The sequence below is a fragment of the Cetorhinus maximus genome, chromosome 24 (genome assembly GCF_964194155.1).
Source record: "Cetorhinus maximus chromosome 24, sCetMax3.hap1.1, whole genome shotgun sequence".
Lineage (NCBI taxonomy): Eukaryota > Metazoa > Chordata > Chondrichthyes > Lamniformes > Cetorhinidae > Cetorhinus > Cetorhinus maximus.
The window spans coordinates 29879945-29899940 of record NC_135902.1 but is presented as its reverse complement, the minus strand read 5'-3'; the positions used below and the strand labels follow the sequence as shown (position 1 = coordinate 29899940).

Below are 19996 nucleotides of genomic sequence, written 5' to 3'. Positions count from 1 at the left end.
CAAACAACCATGCTGTGAGTGATGTGTCCTGTTTTGCAGTCCTAATTATCTCCCCTTGTTTTCACAGGCGCATCTAGGAAACAGCCGATAGAGCCCATGACCCAGGGCCTCCAATCAAGCCCCAAAGAAACCTCTGAAGAGGAATCTGAAGGCACCTTCATTGAAGACCCATCACAGTGCTCACCCACACCCTCCACCAGCACAGAGACACACACCACGGTGGGAGGATGCCACACACCAGGAGGATGCCACTGCTACACAGCAGGACCCCGAAAGCAGGCCAGGGCCCTCAAGGTCTTGGTCCACCAGAGGGTGCCTGCCAAGGTCATCACAGACAGGGCGTAGCAGAAAGCAGGTTTCCTCCACCTCTGCTGTGGATGTCGGGGGAGCACCAAGATGTAGCAGCAGGGTTAGGAAGATTAAGAAGATGTAATTGTTCAGCCTGGGCATGGGTGTTAATCACATGTACATAATGTTCACTATTGTAAAGAAACTCCTAAGAACGTCTCCCTGCCTATGGCCCCTTCTTCTGATGAGCAGTGTTCCTGTCACTCAGATGTGAAATCTTGGTTCCTGCACAAGATAAAGGCAGGTGTCTCGGTCCAGGGCCTTTTCCCTGCACTTTGTGCAGCCTTCAGACGAAAGTGTTGGTCCGGCTTCGCACTCAGTGGACACATCACTGATGCCTGCACCTCGAAGGTGCTTGTCATTGCTGCCAGAATGTTGTGGGCAGGCATCACAGAGTTCCATCATTCTCTCTGTGTGCTCTCAGCACCTTTAAGGCAGGGCTGGCGCCATCTCTTCAGAATCTGTGACCGATGGCGCTGTGCTCCTGAAGGGGTCAGGTACTGAAGGCTGACAAAGTACAATTGCATTTAATGTGTCACGGCTGCATCTCTATGATATGACCCAGATCACAGAGTACAAGTGAGCTGCCCTTGACCACACAAGAGTCAAACATTCACAGAGGCAATGTGAAGATCTATGGGGTGTGTTCACTGCCTGTCATCATTACTCTCCTGGAATTGAGTGACTACTGGGGCCTCTGCCGCTCTCCATCATAGGAGTATCATCACAGAGGGTATGTGCACTGCCATTAGCCAGACTGGAGTCAAACATTCACAGGTACAATGTGAGGATCTATGGCGCCTCCTCACTGCATGTTGTCATCATCCTCCACAAGTCGAGCATCTATGCGAGCCTCCCGAGCTCGCCTGCCTCGTCTGGCCAGTGCAACGGCCTCATTGCCGTCATCGTTGCCTTCGAGGACCTCCTCACCCTCATTCCCATTGATGTACTCCTCATCGGAGGAGACGTTCAGATCCTCCACCTCCTCTTCAGCCAGCTACTCTCCCCGTTGCAGCGCCAAGTTGTAAAGGGTGCAGTAGGCAACAACGTGACACCCTCTGTAGACTGCATTGCAGGGCTCCACCAGACTGGTCCAGGCACCGGAACCTCATTTTCAGTATCCCAATGGTTTGCTCCACCAAGGTGCAAGTTGCAGCATGAGCCTCATTATACCTTCACTCTGCTGCAGTCTGAGGCCGTCGCATGAGTGTCATCAGCCATGGCCTCTGTGGGGAGCCTTTGTACCTGAGGAGCCATCCCTGCAGCCTCTGTGGACCCCGGAATACGTCAGGGACCTGAGACTGACTGAAAATGTAGGAGTCGTGGACACGCCTGGGAATTGTGCGCAGTCCTGCAGGATGCAGTTGAGGAGGTTGCACACCAGCTGAACATTCAGTGAGTGGAAGCCCTTGCAATTGACATAGTTTACAGTTTGTTGCAACGGAGATCTGAACACCAGGTGAGTGCAGTTGATGGTATCCTGCACCTGTTGGAAACTTGAGATCTGGGAAAATCCCAGCGCTTTTGCTTCCTGGCTTTCCTGGTCCCAAGAGAAATGCACAAAGTTGTGTGCCCTCTTGAAGATGGCACCCGTGACCTCATAGATGCATTTGTGCATGGAGGCTTGCAATATTCCACAGAGGTCACCTGTGGAGTCCTGAAATGAGCCACTGGCATAGAAATTGAGCGCCGTGGTCACTTTCACAGCCACTGGCAGTGGATGCCCTCCATGTCCCCATGGTGCCAAATCCTGCAGTAGGTGGCAGATGTGACCAACTGGTTCCCTAGACATGCGCAGTCTTCAGTGACACTGGTTCTCGGCCATCTGCAGGAATGAAAGGCGGTGTCTATAGACTCTGGGTCTAGCTAGGGGCCGAACAGCAATGACTTGCTGTGGCTCTTCAGCCGCATGTGCGGGAGCCCCAGCCGCCCCCTTCTTCCTCAGGGTACTGCTCCTCCCTCTACCCAGCCAGGTGCCTCCGAGGCTCTCTTCTCCCTCGTCTCCACTGTCTGTGTGGCATGAGGCATGCAGGTAGGTCACCAGGCTCCTGATGTACTTGTTAGAATCATATTTCTCAAGACTGAAGTTTTCTTTTACAAAATGGCAGGATTTGGCACGATCTGGACATGAGGATGCTCACCTGGGGCTTTTTTAAAAAGGTCATAAGTTCACCTTGGAACTGTAAACAAGCAGTTTACCTGACCTAAATCACCTGACCTTTACGGTGCTTGAAGAAGATCTGGTTGTTTGTCTAATCTGCAGTCATTTTATTTGACGGAGGGAAAAATCTGAAGGAAGGTTGATAACTAGTTGGGAATCACGTGGGAGTGAGGGAAAAAACTGAAGTTGTGAACCTGCTTGTGCTGGAAGGCAGTTTTTGATTAGAGAACAAGCTGAGGAAAGATGGCTCCCTACCTCGCCTAAAATTGTGTGTGGCTAGCAGCCTGTAGCCAGAGAACCCTCATCTGAGTGTAACCAGTCTGCATTTGGACCCGCAAAGCTGAGAGTTGGTAAATTTCCAGGCATCTACCGGGACCATGGTCCATCTGCGCACGAGAGAACTCCAGGTCGACAGCATCGAGACCCTGCGTACTTTATCATTTATTTTATAATGCCCATCCTCCAAAGCCCATCTCTGCAGAGAGACTCTATCTGTTTGTCCTTTATTTGTCTGTATGTGTGTCTGTGTGTGTGTGCTGGGGGAATTCTTTAGAAAGAGATAGATAGTTATTCCCAATTACAATTACGTGTTAACCAATACTTGCAACTTGTTAAAAGAAGTTTTGTTTTAAAAAATAAATTAATAATTCTGAGTTTTTGAAAGAAGCCTGGTCAGAGTCTCTTTTCTTCTGGGTACCGGAGGTATAGGTTCAAAATTGGCCATTTCGGTGAGAAAATTAAACATTTAAATTAATGGTATGGCCTGCGGAGTAGTGGGGCTTGATAATTTCCTCCCATCCTGGTCATAACATACTCCTCCTTCAGGATGAAAGAAAGAGACACCTGGGTTAGCCTGGATGTTCTAAGAACCTCTTTTAGTTAAGTCTGAAGGCCCCTTAACGCCTCCCAGAGAGTGCTGGCCACTACTTGGATGGCCAGAGATTAGTGCGCTGTATAGCTGCCTGAAGCCCCACCCACCTCCGCCCACTCCACCTGACTGATTGGCGGCAGCTTTGCCCATTTGGACTACATGCTGTGCTCTCAGCTCAGGCGCAGGCATTCTCCTAGCACGCACTGCAAGGCTGCACCATTAGCTTGAACCATGGGGGAGACTGGTCCAAACCAGAATGATGACATTGTAAGGGGCTGTGAGCGTCTCCACCAGTGACTGCTCCATGTCCAGCTTTAGCAAGTAGATTGTACAATGTGCCCAGTCGTCCAACTGTTCTGCAGTTCACTAACATGCTCATTATCTTGCAGTCTGTGCCCGAGGGGTGAAAAGCTTTGGAGCACTTGGTGGCAATTTCATTCAGATCAGCTAGAGGCCCAACTCCAAGCGTGTCAATGTGGCTACGCCTCAACTTTCTCAGCTGCAGAGGAATGGTCACTTTATACAAGGTTTCCCTAATGCATGGTCACTTCCCTCCTCCCACCCCGCATGTGCTTGTGCACTACCATCAACAGCAGTGCAGCCCTTAGCCCCCCCCCTCCCCAAATCGCCTCAACTGCCCTTGCTCCGGCATCGCACTGTCGGCCAGCACAAAAAAGCGACTTGCCTGTGTTCTCACCTGAATGTGCAGTTCCTCAACCATAAAGTCCAACAGGCAACCCTCACGAGCGTTGTGCAACCTTACTGTACACTCATCTCCAAGTTCCCCTCGAAGTGCAGCCTGCCAAGTGCATGCCTTATATATGCTGTTGTGAATCATGTCAGCGTGATTGCATGCCTACGTGCTCGGATGATCCAGCGTGGGGGAATGATTCCGGTGAGCTGGGCTTATAATGATATGTAGATGTATTACAATGAAGTCCCTGATGTCCAACGGTAGGAAACGCGGCTTGCCATTGACGGGCAGAGCAGACGATTACAATCTGGTTTCACGACGTCGTGTAACCGATTTTTGGCCTTCTTGCCATATTGTCCACTCACCTCGCCAAGCACACCCGACACCAACGGGCAGGAAAATTCCACCCATTTTGTTCTGCCCATCAGTAGAATAATATTGGTTCTGTGAAAATCTTTCGTACTGAGTATTGTTTCATGGCCTGAAAACCTGTGCCAATGTACACAGAAAAGAACGAAATAAAACAGGGGTTAGTAAAGGGAAGCTTAATATGTTAGATGTTGTGCTTTTGAGTCTCATCAGGATTTCGAAGGTCAGGAGAACTGAGTCAGTGAAGAGTTCTGTACGAGTGACAATGTCTGCCTGGGCAAGCTTGGATTCCATATGCTAAGAAATAGTAAAGCATTACCAGAAAGCATGAAACCAACTCGTTCTTATCAGTTCTAGCAGGAAACCATAAGCTCCACATTAGCAGGAGACAGCTAGTCAAATGAAATGTTCAAACTTTATAAGTCGCCACTGAGTTCAATACAATCGTATAGTAGTTAGACTTACCTACAATTCTCTATCCTGAGTGTAAGCAGATGAAAACACCAACCATTATTAAACTGACATGGAATCTCGAGGTATCTCAAGGAGGATATTAAGACATTCACAAAAGTTGGGACTAATTTACCACATCAAGGTAGAGTTGAGGAAGCTCTACTTTATTTCTAATGTGTGCTATACTTGACTTGGGGTGGTCAACACTGATAGTGGTGATAAAAATGGGTGAAAAGAGCATTCCCCACTGTTGTTCATAATACTCATGTGCCCGCTTCCCATAAAATTGAGCTAAGGGCTAAATTGTGCCCAAGGCAGGAAATACACCTCAGTGTGGGCATAAGTGCAAGGAGTGTCCTTACCCACATGCTAGGAGAGTGCCTAGGGCTCAGTAGCCTTGCACTGGCTGATGCCACCTAATAGTGCAGCCCTGGTGTTCCCAGTGTGTCATGACAGAAGTCAGCAGTTAATTGTGCAAATGAAATATATCGCAAGGCCAGGACATGACTGTGTAGGTGTCCAGAGTGATGCTCCGCTGGTGCCAGTGATGTAGAACTTGGATTGCATTATTGACTCCAGTGATCCCTCTTAAAGATTCACCTACAGAATAACAAAGGTCTCGTGTCTACAATTTATTCATACTCTATCAAACTAATCTCACAAACACTAAATAAAACCATAGGAACAGGAGTAGTTCATTCATCCCTTCAACCATGTTCTGCTATTCAATTAGATCACGGCTGATCTGTATCTTAACTCCGTCTATTCGTCTTGGTTCTGTAACCCTAAATACACTTGCTGACTAAAATCTATCAATTTCAGTTTTGAAATTTTCAATTGATAGAGCCTCACCAGCTTTCTGGGGGAACAGAGTTCTAGATTTTCGCTACCCTCCATGTGAACAGAGAATTTACAATTTTCCCAAATTGTTCTTATATGACAAAAAATCAGGGCAGATTCGACAAAGCCTTTGCGATTTGAAATTCTATAACATTTTACACAAGTGCACAATCTGAATTGAGAAATCTATTAAGCTGCACTGAGTGATTTAATAAGAAAGCAGCAGGATCTGTTCAGTAATGTAACAGCTCCTATTAGTGTTTTTAAATTGTGTTGACATGTTCACCACGGTCAATATAATATGTTTCTTTAAGAGACACATGTAAATGTGAAAATTGTGCATCATATTCACCAAACATTTCATTCAAAATAAGAGGAAAAGCAGGCAGCAGACACACATTAAGCCATGAAAATAAGCAACTTGGTCTTTTTGTTGGTGCTTGTAGAATGATTGAGGATGGCCTGATAGTTACTGTGACGACAGTCACCAAAATCTTTGATATCATTTTTAGAATCATAGATAGACGTATAACTACAGCTACATTTATTGGATGTGAATGTCAATTTAACCAATCAGGATTTAAGATAATTACTGTAGCCATATTAAGGACAATAATTTGCTGTAGTAAAAAGAAGGGATGAAAATTTACTGCAGTATATCTTCAAAAAATTATAGTCTGTTAATTTATCACTGAAGAGTCTGAGCTGGAACATATATTTCAATGGGTGTTGCCTCATTAGAGTTTTCAGACAGGCTCAGTGTTTAGTACAGAAGAAAAGCTGATTTGCAATGCATATATATCATACCCACAAGAGTATAAACCTGGAGAATGTGTGTTTTTTTAGAATTTTACATTCTTAAGCTATTTGCCTGTTTCCTTCAAATTCCTGACTAAAAGAGAAGGCAGAAGACCTTCCCAAAGATTCTCTATGATCAGGACATGGCCTTGCTTGACACTTTCATCTAATTATATGGTTGAACTTGGAAATTCACTGGGCTGAATTTTGCCGTCGGCGAGCAGGGGGCGGGGCCTGCTCGCCGACGTGCAAAATGATACGGGATGATGTTGGGCAGAACCCCCGACGTCATCCCGCCCCATTTAAACTTTCAGGAAGGCGGGGGCGCAGCCAAATCAGCTGTGCGCCCGCCGACCTGTCAATGGCCAATTGAGGCCATTGACAGGATAATTAAAACAATTAAAGGACCTGCCCGTCCAACCTTAAGGTTGGTGGGCAGGCCAGGAGCCCTGGCGGGCTTCTGAAAAAACATGAAACCTCATCCACTGGCAGGATGAGGTTTCATGTAGGGTTTAAAAAACTTTAATAAAGTTTTAGTGAAATTTATTAACATGTCCCATCTCGTGTGACATTGTCACATGAGGGAGGGGGGACATGTTAAGGATTTTTTTATTTTTCTATTTTTAATGTTTGAACAAGTGTAAGCGATCTCCCTGAGGCAGCACTTAGCCTCATGGAGATGTGCGCTCTTCCGTGCGCATGCGCAAAAGAGCGCACTCTTGCATTTGGGGAATCCCCCCCGCCCGCACAGGAAGCGCATAGTGCTTCCCGCCGGGCGTCACTTAAAATGGTGGCGGGGTCCACTTCCCCGGCGGGCTCCCTGCCCGCTGGAGATTTTTTTTTTTCCAGGTTAAACTTTTACAAAATGTATCACCGGGTGCATCAGTACAAACAATATTACAATCATTTACAGCCTTTCATTTTGATCTGTACAGCCCGAGGGGCTCTAAACAGTTCCCAGTCTCTCGGTGCGCTGTGGTAGAAAGGTCTTAGACAGCGACCCTTCCCCATTGCGCCTTTGCGGCAGCTGCCCCAAGCTTTAGTGCGTCCCTCAGCACGTAGTCCTGGACTTTGGATTGTGCCAGTCCGCAACATTCGGTCGGGGACAACTCTCCTGCTGGAGATTGGGTCGGGCCTGCCTGCCCGGTAGACAGAAAATTCTGCCCATTATGTTTGGCATTTTGACTGTGAATCTACAGCTTACTATATTTAAGTTACTATTACTATGTATTACTATGTTGCTGAAGTGTTTTTTTTTCTAATGTTATCTTAATTTTGTATTAAAGCAGTGAATAAGTAGTATTACACTTACAACAGTTTTTCCGTTGCAATTGTAATACAATGAATTATCATGCATGCTTACTGAATATGGGGCAGAATTACCATAGAGTTACTTCCAATCTGCATCATAAACGTCGGCAGAAGATCCAACTGAATACCTAGGGAAATAGTGCAAAGAGCAATTTACTTGCTTTCTTCTGATCTTTTGCCAGAGCGTTGTGGGAGATTGAGAGAATTCCAACAGAAATTGTATCCCTAGATGTCTGAAATTCAACTTTAATTATCTATTTTGGATAATACATACAAGATATACAGTTAGCTCCCTTTAGAAAAATGCCTGGTGTTCTAATTTAGTTGACAACAACAGCTCTTTTGAAAGCTCCAAGTGCACAAAATTCAATCGAGAAAAATCAGCAAAAGGAGACAGATTATAAGGATTGTAACAATATAGTGAAAAAATATAAAGGTGAACATGATAAAATAAGAAGAGTGGAATAACGAAAGCTATAAGGGAGTATGAGAAAAAAATGAAAAGGAACAGTATAAAGTATTTCAAAGTATGTCAATAAAAAGAAAATTGTTAAAGTGAGTTGGGACCCCTGAGAAGAGAGGATCATCGATTTGTAAATGATCAAAATATGACAGACATATTTCATGAGTATGTTGCATTGATCTTTACTAAAAAGCATGATATTAGAGAGAATGTAAATTCTGAAATGAATAGTGTTCTGATGGATAGAAGTAGACATGGTCCTTCAGCTAAAAGTAAACCAAGGACCAAAAGGATACACCATAGGACAGGCTAGTCCAACCTTTTTGAGTGGGGGGGGGGTGGGGGCACATTTCAAAATTTTTCTCACTCAAGGGGCTGATGAGCAAATTTTGGAAGGATAAACTTTGGCACAACAATAAACATAAATTTCAAAATAAAGCTGAGGTATGAAAAGAAACACGTTTCTGAGCATAAAACAATGAGTAATAATAGTGTGTGTGTGTGTGTCCGGCTCACTCCCAGTCTCTCAATTCCCCCTCACACTCTCTTTCACAACCCCCACACTCTCTCCTAACAGCTCTCTCACACTCTCTCTCAATGACCCCCCTACACTCTCAATGACCCTCTACACACTCTCTCAACCCCCTCAAACTTTCTCTCACCCCCCCATGCTCTCTCCCAACACCCCAAACTCTCTCAGCCCCCCTCACATACTCTCTCAACAACCCCCAACACTCTCTCTCAACACCCCCAACACTCTCTCTCAACACTCCCCCACACTCTCTCAAACCCCCATCCACACACTCTCTCAACCACACCCCTCAAACGCTCTCCCAAGCCACCCAAAATCTCTCTCAACACCCTCAATCCTCTCTCTCAACCCCACAACACTCTCTCTCAACCCCACAACACTCTCTTTCAACTACCCCTCACACCCCCCCACACTCTCTCTCAACACCCCCCAACACTCTTTCAACCCCCAACACTCTCTCTCAACACCCCCCAACACTCTCTCAACCCCCCAACACTCTCTCTCAATCCCCCCCATTCACTCTCTCTCACCCCCACACCCTCTGCCTCACACTCTCCCTCACACCACCCTCATACTCTCTCTCAACCCCCTCACACTCTCTCTCAACCCCCCCAACATACTCTCTCACACCCCCTTCAAACTCTCTTCCAATCCCCCAAACTCTCTTTGAACTCCACCACTCTCGCTCAACCGCCCTCACACTCTCTCAACACCCCCAGACCGTCTCTCAACACCCCACCCAGACTCTTTCTCAACCCCACCCTCACACTTTCTTTTGAACCACCCCCCAAACTCTCTCTCAACCATACGCGGCAAACACTCTCTCAAGCCCCCCACACACTCTTTCAACACCCCCTCACACTCTTTTTCACCCCCCCCAACACTCTTCCAACCCTCCTACACTCTCTCAACCCACCCTCACACTCTTCATGAACACCCCCACACCACTCTCTCTCAACCCTCCAACACTCTCTTTTAACCCCCCAACACTCTCTCACAACTCCCCCTCACATCCTCTGGCTCACTCTCCCTCACACCTCCTTCACACTCTCAACCCCTCTCACACTCACTCTCAACCCCCCTCACACTCTCTCAATGCACCTCACACTCTCCCTCATACTCCCCCTCACACTTGCCCTCACATTGTCTCTCAACACCCCCACATTCTCTTCCAGCCCCCCTCCCATCTCTCTCAACCCCATCCTCACACTCTCCCTCAACCCTCCCTCAAACTCTCCCTCAACCCTCCCTCAAACTGTCTCTCAAACTCACCCACACTCTCTCTCAACCCCCCTCACACTTTCTCTCAACCCCACCCTCATACTCTCATCCAACCCACCCACACTCTCTCTCAACATCTGCCTCACACTCTCTCTCAACCCCCCTCACTCTCTCAAAACTCCCACACTGTCTCAACCACACCCCCCAAATGCTCTCTCAAGCCCCCAACACTCTCTTCCAACCCCCCAAACTCTCTCTCAACCCCCACTCTCTCTCAACACCTCCCACATTCACTCTCACCCCCCACATGCTCTCTCAACACCACCCTCACACTCTCTCTCAACACCCCCACATTCTTTTCCAGCCCCCCTCCACTCTCTCTCAACACCATCCTCACACTCCCCCCAAAATCTCACTCAACACCCCACTCTTTCTCAACACCTCCTCATACTCTCTCAAACCCCCCTCACACTCTCTCTCAACCTCCCTCACACTCTCTCTGAACCCCTCTCACACTCTCTCTCAACCCCACCCTCACATTTTCTCTCAAACCAGCCCCCACACTCTCTCTCTCAACATCCCCAAACTCTCTCTCAACCCCCCACTCTCTCTCAACACCCTCCACGCTCACTTTCACCCCCCCACACGCCCTCTCAACACCACCCTCACACTCTCTCAACACCGGCATACCCTCTCTCAACACGCCGCCCAGACTCTTTCTCAACCCCACCCTCACACTTTCTCTTAAACCACCCCCGAAACTCTCTCTCAACCATACGCCCGAAACACTCTCTCAAGCCCCCCACACACTCTTTCAACACCTCCTCACACTCTTTTTCACCCCCCCAACACTCTTCCAACCCTCCTACACTCTCTCTCAATCCACCCTCACACTCTTCATCAACACCCCCACAACACTCTCTTTCAACCCCCCAACACTCTCTCACAACTCCCCCTTACATCCTCCGGCTCACTCACCCTCACACCCCCTTCACACTTTCTCTAAACCCCCCTCACACTCACTCTCAACCCCCCTCACATTCTCTCAACGCACCTCACACTCTTCCCTCATACTTCCCCTCACACTTGCCCTCACAATCTCTCTCAAAACGCCCCACGCTCTCTCTTAACACACCCTCACATACTCCCTCATCTCCCCACATTCTCTTCCAACCCCCCTACACTCTCTCTCAACCCCCCTCACACTCTCTCAAACCCCCATACCCTCTATCAACACCCCGCCCAACACTCTTTCTCAACCCCACCCTCACACCTTCTCTCAAACCCCCCCAAACTCTCTCTCAACTAAATGCCCCAAACACTCTCTCTAGCCCCACACACTCTCTTTCAACACCCTCTCACACTCTTTCTCACCACCCCCCAACATTCTTCCAACCCCACTACACTCTCTCTCAACCCACTCTCACACTCTTCATCAACACCTCCACAACACTCTCTCTCAACCCTCCAAAACTCTCTTTCAACCCCCCAACACTCTCTCTCAACTCCCTCTCACACCCTCCGGCTTACTCTCCCTCATACCCCCTTCACACTTTCTCTTAACCCCCCTCACTCTCTGTCAACTCCCCTCACAATCTCTCTCAAAACACCCCACACTCTGTCTTAACCCCCCCTCACATGCTCCCTCAACCCCCCACATTCTCTTCCAACCCCCCTACACTCTCTCTCAACCCCACCCTCACACTCTCTATCAACCCCCCCACACTCTCTCTCAACACCCCCTCACACTCTTTCTCAACAACCCCCCAACACTCTCTTCCAACCCCCCTACAATCTCTCTCGACCCCACCATTCTCTCTCTCAACTCCCCCTTACACCCTCCACCTCACTCTCCTTCATACCCCCTTCACACCCTCTCTCAACCCCCCTCTCTCAATGCACCTTACACTTTCCCTCATGCTCCCCCTCACAATCTCTCTTGCAGCCCCCCACACTCTCTCTTAAACCCCCTCACATTCTCTCTCAACACCCCAACAATCTCTTCCAGCCCCCCTCCACTCTCTCTCAACTCCATCCTCACACTCTCCCTCAACCCTCTCTCACACTCTCTCTCAACCCCCATTTTCTCCATTGGGCACAGCTCCTGCTGCCTGATGTTCTGTTTCAGCCTGCCTAGGCCCCACTCAAACTTGCCTGACCCCTGCTCTGGCTGCCTCACCAATTGGTTCCCAATTTGGGCTGCATGGGCCCTGCTCTGAAGAGAAAAATGGCCTGTGATTGCAGGAGCAGCTCCATGTAGAATCTTCCATTCAAACTTGGCTGTTTGACTGGCATTTTGAAAACTAGCTCCGGGGGCTGCATAGAGGGGCTTCGCGGGCTGCATGTTGGACAAGCCTGTCCTAGGAACTTGAGGGATGGAAATTTCACATGCTCAAAAATTATGATGTTTCAGGACTCTATTGATTGTGGATGTGTGTCAGAAGATAGGACAGTGGCCAATATAGTACCCCTTTTAAAAAAAGACAGAGCTAAACCTGGGTAAACTAGTCAATTTATTTTGACATCTGGGATACAAAAATGTTAGATTCTCTAATTAAGACTGAAATCACCATGTACATAGGTAAAGAGAAAATAGGAGTGTCAGGAAGAGGTATTAATGTATATAATGTTATTGGAAATTATATTTTTTAAATAGAGATTTAGTCTGTGTGTGTTAATTGGATTAAAGCCAGCTCATCTGGGTGCTTTGACGTACAGTAGTTTTGAGATGTAAATAGAGGTAGAGGGTACATTTGCATTTTGTTGAATAGAGCATTCAAGAGCAGGAGTGAAATCTTGCACCTAGCTAGGAGACACCAAGCAATGTTTATATTACTATGAAAGGGGTTTTATTGTTAGAACAGGTGGAGTTCAAAGGGCCTGGTGATACAATGAGAATTTGCATTCAAAAGGGATGGCTAGGTATAACCTGAGAGGGTTTCGTGTGTGGAAGGAGAAGCATGTAAGATCTAAGCCTGTAAGCCCACAACTGTCTGCAAAGGAACCAAATTGAAAAGAACCTTATTTTGAATTTGTAAGGTGAAAATGCTTTGCCTGGTGCCTGGTTAAGTCTATTGGTTATTGTTGCCCTAGTGGAGATTAATTTTGGAATTTGTTAAAAGTTATGATAGTAGTAATTTGTAGCCATGTGTATGTGTTTAATTTATTGTAAATTAATAAATGTCTGATTTAGTTTGATATAAAAACCTCTTGAGTACTGGTGGTCTTATTCCTGAATTTAGAGCTGCAACTCAAAATATACCAATTGAAAATATAGGTTATGACAGTTGTTTAAAGTTTCCCTTTGGGATTTTAAATAACTCAGCCATTACAAACTGCTGTGTCATAACAACTGGGGGCTCTTGGCAGGATAAAATTCATAACATTTATAATTCTTTGATTGGTTTGGAATTGGTGAATCTTAAGGATACTCGTACGAGAAGCACTTTGAAGTCAGGAGTTGGTGAGGTGGTTTTAGAAGTGGTGAGACTGCAAGATGGCATTGGAATTGCTAAGACTTGACTTGAAGTAGAAGGGATAACTCTGATTGGGTTTCAACAAATAACCAAGAGTAAGTTAACAGAGTTGGCAGATAAGTTAAAATTGGGGTTACCAGCGGGGGTGAGGAAATCAGATATAATTAAAAGTACAGCACAGCATCTACAGTTGGAAGTGATACACTAGTGAGTCATAGCTGGAGGTAGTGAGATTTCAGTTACAAATTAAGACACTTGAATTTGAACAAGCAAAGGAACTGAAAAAGCTTGAATTAGAAGCAAAGGACAGCGAAATGGCTGTTAAAAGGGAACAGGTAGAAAGGCAGGAGAGGGAAAGAAAACAGGAAAGGGAATTAAAAATTGTGAAGATAGAGAAGGAGAAAAGAGAAAGAGAGAGAGAGAATTCCAACTGAAAATGTTGGCAGTTAAAAAAGAGACGCCAGTAGGTGAGGAAGGACTTATCTTCAGAATAGAACCCAGTGGGGAGGTGTTTAAATTTGTACAAGCTCTTCCAAGGTTTGAGGAAAAAGATATTGAAGCAATTTTATTTCATTTGAGAAGCTAGCTAAACAGATGAAATGGCCACAGGAAAGCTGGACATTATTATTACAGTCTAAGTTGATGGGTAGAGCAGATGAGATGTATGCTTTGTTATCAGAAGAAATGTCGCTGGATTATGGTGTGGTGAAAAAGGCTATTTTGAGTGCATATGAGTTGGTTCCTGAAGCAAACAGGCAGAAATTTAGGAATATGAGAAAACAGCCTGGGCAAACTTATATTGAGTTTGAAAGAGTAAAACAAAGTAATTTTGACCAGTGGATACGGGCGTTAAAAATAGAAACAACCTGTTAGGGAAGTAATTCCTTTGGAAGAATTTAAAGATTCAATCCCTTCAGTAGTGAGAACTCATGTGGAGGAACAGAGGGTTGATTCTGTAAGACAAGCTGCAGAGATAGCTGACGATTATGACTTACTTCATAGAGCTAAACCTTTTTTTCATCACCCTTTCAAATTGGAAAAGGATAGAAAGTGGGAATGTGAAAGGAAGGTAGTTGTCAGGAAAGAGGAGTAGCTGGAAGTTCCCAGGAAGTTTTTCTCAGAATTAAAAAGAAAGATGCTGAAGGTAGAAGTGGTATTCGAAAATTGAGGTGTTTTCATTGTAATAAAGTGGGGCACGCGAAGTCAGTGTTGGAGATTGCAGGAAAAGTCTGTTGGAATTGTTGAAAAGCTCTGGAAGTAAAAGTACTATGGGTTCTGAGGTTCAGGCAAAGGAGAAACCAATGGTTTGTGTAAAGGTGAAACAGGGGAAATCAGTGATAGGTGAAGAATTAGGAATGTGTTCACAGTTTATTCAAGAGAGTTCTGAGGGACAAGTTGCAGAAATGTTTAAAGACTGTGTGTGGAGGGAAAGTCTTTCCATGTGTACAGGGTGGAGTAGATAAAGATATTAAAACTTTAAGAGGCACAGGGGCTAGTCAATTCTTAATGTTGTAGGATAGTGATATTTGTTGTTCAAAGGGAGTATTGCAGGAGCAGGTAATAATAAGTGAGGTTCATGGAGATGCTAAATCTTTTTCATTGTGGAAGGTCAATTTAAAGAGCAAATGGAAGTCAGGTGAAGTTATAGTTGGAGTTGTGGAAAAAATACCCATTGCAAGGGTACAATTTATTCTGGGTAATGGTATAACTGGATCACAAATGTGGGCGATGCCTATGGTAGTTGAGCAGCCTGTAGAAGTGTTACAGAGGAACATCATGGATTGTTTCCTCTTTGAGTTATAATGAGATCAGGGACTTATAGGGAAGAACAAGAAAAACAAAAAAGGCAGGCAGTTATTCAAGAGGAAAGAATATAGGATAATTCAGCTGACGTGTTTAACTCAAGGAGGTTAGTGGAGTTACAGAAAATGATCTGCAATTAAAACAGTTATATCAGAAAGCTTATTCAGAAACAGAAGCAAAATGTATTCCAGTATGTTATTATCTTTGGGGAGATATTTTAATGAGAAAGCGGAGGTCGGATCATGTCTCAGCAAATGAAAGCTGGAGGGAGGTGCATCAGATTGTATTCCCATTAGGGTATAGAATTGAGATTCTGAGGATTGCTAATGAAATTCCAATGGGGGACATTTAGGAATTAGGAAAACACAGGAAAAGATAGAGGTTTTTTTTGGCCAGGATTGCATTGGGATGTAGTCAAATTCTGTAGAACCTGTTATACATGTCAGGTAACAGGAAAATCACAAGCAGTGATTTAGCCAGCGCCTTTAATCCCAATATCAGCATTTGAAGAACCTTTTATCAGGGTCATGATTGATTGTGTAGGACCCCTCCCTAAGACTAAAAGTGGAAATCAGTATTTACTGACAATAATGGATGTGTCTACCAGATTTCCTGAGCGATATCTTCAAGAAATATTACAACTAAGAAGGTTGTGGAGGAGTTAATTAAATTTTTTTTACAGGATATTGTTTACCTAAGGAAATACAATCAGATCAGGGGTCAAATTTCATGTCACAGCTGTTTAAGGAAGTAATGAACAGTTTGGGGATAAAACAGTTTAAATCAACAGCTTATCATCTGGAGTCACAAGGAGCTTTGGAAAGATGGCATCAAACTTTAAAAACTATGATGAGAGCATACTGTCAGGATTATCCACTGGATTGGGATACAGGAATTCCACTTTTGTTGTTTGCTATTAGAGACACTCCTAATACATCAACTGGTTTTAGCCCTTTTGAACTAGTTTATGGTCATGAGGTAAGGGGACCACTGAAATTGATTCATGAGAAATTGGTGGGTCAAAATTCAGGAACTGTTCTCCTGGATTACGTATCAAATTTCAGGGAAAGATTGAAAAGAGCACGTGAGTTGGCTAGGGAACATTTAAAGACATCACAGCAAGTGATGAAAGTGAAGGCAGATAAGAAAGCTAAAACTCACAGTTTTGTTTCTGGAGAAAAAGTACTCGTTTTGGTACCAGTACTAGGTGATTCATTAAATGCAAGATTTAGTGGGCCTTACAGGATTGAAAAGAAATTGAGTGAAGAAAATTATTTAATAAATACTTCAGATAGAAGAAAGAAGCAGAGGGTGTGTCATATAAATATGCTTAAAAAGTACTTTGACAGGGAAGAGGAACAAAAAGAGGTATTAGTAATGGTGGATGATGAGAAAGAGGTAGAAGTGCAGGACTCTGAAATTGATTTTCCTCTAATCAAATTGGATAATGAGGGTGTGCTTGAAAATTTAAATAAAATATTGAGTTACCTTCCAAGCAAGTGTGAAAGTGATTTGGAAAAGTTATTGCAGTCACACAAACCTATTTGTAGAAATAAGTTGGAAAAGACATATTTAGCTATACATGATGTATGTTTAGAAATTTCACTTCAATAAAGCAACATCCTTATAGATTAAATCCAGCAAAGTTACAAAGTACACAAAGATGTTGATTTTATGCTTCAAAATGATATAATTGAGTCTAGTTGCAGTAACTGGAGTTCGCCTATTGTACTGGTACCTAAACCGGATGGAACACAAAGACTGAGTGCGGACTATCAAAAAGTGAACGTGGTGACAAAAGCAGATTCATATCCCATACCACGGTTGGAAGGTTGCATTGAGAAAGTGGGACAAGTGAAATTTATCACAAAGCTTGACTTGCTAAACGGATATTGCCAGGTACTGTTGTTGGAGAGAGCAAAGGAGATATCAGTTTTTGTAATGCCAAGTGAACTATAATAGTTTAAAGTCATGCTATTTGGTATGAAGAATGTACCTGTGACATTTCAAAGATGGACAAACAAAGTAATTGCAGGTCTAAGCAATTGTGCTGTTTATATTGATGATCTAATCGTTTTCAGTCAGACATGGGAGGAGCATTTACAGCACCTGGAAGAATTATTTATTCGACTACAAGAAGCTAATTTGGTAATGAACTTGGATAAAAGTGAATTTGCAAAAGCGTATGTTACATATCTAGGCCATGCCATTGGACATGGTAAGGTTGATCTGGGAGATGTGAAAGTCAAGGCTATCTTGGATTTCCCAGTGTCTACAACAAAACAAGAAGTTTTGAGATTTCTGGGCATGAGTGGGTTTTACCGGAAATTTGTACCAAATTTTAGCTGAGCGGTTGCTCCACTGACTGAACTATTAAAAAGGAACAAGAAGTTTCAACAGACACTGGAATGTCAGAAGTCATTTGATAGTTTCAAAACTCTATTAACTACGACACCAGTGCTCTATTAACTACGACACCAGCATGCTCAACTATGCCAAGCAATTCAAGTTGGCTGTTGACGCAAGCAATATGGGCATTGGGGCTGTACTGTTGCAAGAAGATGACACTGGAATTGAAAAACTGATAGGGTATTTTTCACAGAAGCTGAATGTACAACAGAGAAGATATTCAATGATTGAAAAAGAGATTTTGTGTTTGGTGTTAACATTGCAGCATTTTGAAATTTATGTTGCAAACAATTCATCAGAAACAATCATTTACACAGACCATAATCCTTTGAACTTTTTGGACAAATTTCGAGACAAAAGTGCAAGGCTTTTCAGATGGAATCTATTATTACAACCATTTAATCTATGGATTATACATATTGCTGGAAGAGAGAATCTGTTTGCAGATGTGTTATCAACAATTTGAAACTTTAAAAATATTGGACATTTTTAAAACCCTGGACACTGAACTGGAGTGATTTCTGTTGATACCAAGGACTCGTGTATATATATTGTTACGTTAATGCATGCATCTGGTAATGTGATAGTGTAATAAGTATGCAGATCGTGTGAGATGGGTTATTAAAAATGAAGCCATCTTTCAGAATTATGATAGTTCATTTTTCGATAGGAAGGGGGATGTCATGAAGCTACTAATGTACATAATGTTATTGGAAATTATTTTTTTTTTAAATAGTGGTTTAGTCTGTGAGTGTGTCTTAATTGGATTAAAGCCAGCTAGTCTGAGTACTTTGATGTCTAGTAGTTTTGAGATGTTAATAGAAGTAGAGGTATATTTGCATTTTGTTGAATAGAGCATTCAAGAGTGGGAGTGAATTCTTGCACCTAACTAGGAGACCAAGCAATGTTTATATTACTAATAAAATTGGTACTATGAAAGAAGTTCAAAGGGCCTGGTGATACAATGAGAATTTATATTCAAAGAGAAGTGCTGGGTATAACCTGAGAGGAGTTTGTGTATCAAAGGCAGAGGCATGTAACACCAAAACAGCTGTATGCCTACAACTGTCTGCAAAGGAACCAAATCGAAAGGAACCTCATTTTGAATTTTTTAGGTGAAAATGCTTTGCCTGGTGTCTGGTTAAGTCTATTGGTTATTGTTGCCTTAGTGGAGATTAATTTGGGAATTTGTTAAGAGTTATGACAGTAGTAATTTGTAGCCATGTGTATATGTTTAATTTGTCGTAAATTAATAAAGGTCTCATATAGTTTGATATAAAAACCTTTTGAGAACTGGTGGTCTTATTCCTGAATTTAGAGCTGCATCTCAAAGATACCAATTGAAAATATAGGTTATGACAGTTGTTTAAAGTTTCCCTCTGGGATTTTAAATAACAGCATTTACCAACTGCTGTGTCATAACAGGAGCTAGGAAACAGCAAGGACAGCAAACATTGGTATAAGTTGTTTATAGGCCACCAAACAGTAGTGGTAATGTAGGGCATGGTACAAATCAGGAAATTAGAGGTGCATGTAACAAGGGTAATAGAAATATCGTGGGGGACTTCAATCTGCATTTAGGCTAGGTAAAACTAATTAGCACTAATGCTGTAGTGGACAAATTCTTGGAACGTATACAAAATGATTTTCTAGAATAGGGTGTTGAGGAACTAACTAGAAGATGGGCTATTCTAGAGCTAGCATTGTGCAATGAGGAAGTGCTAATTAATAATCCCATAGTAAAGGAGCCTTTAGGGATGAGTGACGATAATATGATGGAATTTTACATTAAGTTTGAAAGTGATGTTGTTCAATCTGAAACTAGGGTCTTCAATCTAAACAAAGGAAACTATGAATGTATGAGGGGCAAGTTGGCTGTGGTAGATTGCAAAACTTCATTAAAAGGTGTTGTTATGTTCTACTGCAGGGTCGCTTTGTTCGTGAACCAGTTGCATGCTTATCTGTTGGCAGGTGAGTCGATTACAATGTACTATAGGCGCAGAGACCAATATGAAATGAAGCACATGCTATTTATTTACACAGACAACAGAGCACTAACATGATGTGTGCTTCTCCAACCAGACCCTACTCTGGACTAACATTAACATGGTATCCGTGCTACACAGCTATTGGATCTTACAGTCATGTGATCAATCTGCTCACATTGTCTTAAAGGTGTATTACACCTCAGATTACCACATCCCTCCCCCTTTACTTGAAAGTACATTTTACAATATATTAACTATT

At 43.8% G+C, this 19996-nt stretch overlaps 1 protein-coding gene across 1 annotated transcript in view; it reads right to left on the bottom strand.

The window, feature by feature from the left end:
• The window catches only part of mgat5b (alpha-1,6-mannosylglycoprotein 6-beta-N-acetylglucosaminyltransferase B), a 1185562-nt gene that overhangs the window by 99365 nt on the left and 1066201 nt on the right, over positions 1-19996 (bottom strand). Inside the window, exon 20 of the mRNA XM_078570583.1 lies at positions 3111-3116. Coding sequence (XP_078426709.1) covers positions 3111-3116 — 6 coding nt within the window. The remainder of the gene's footprint in view (positions 1-3110; positions 3117-19996) is intronic.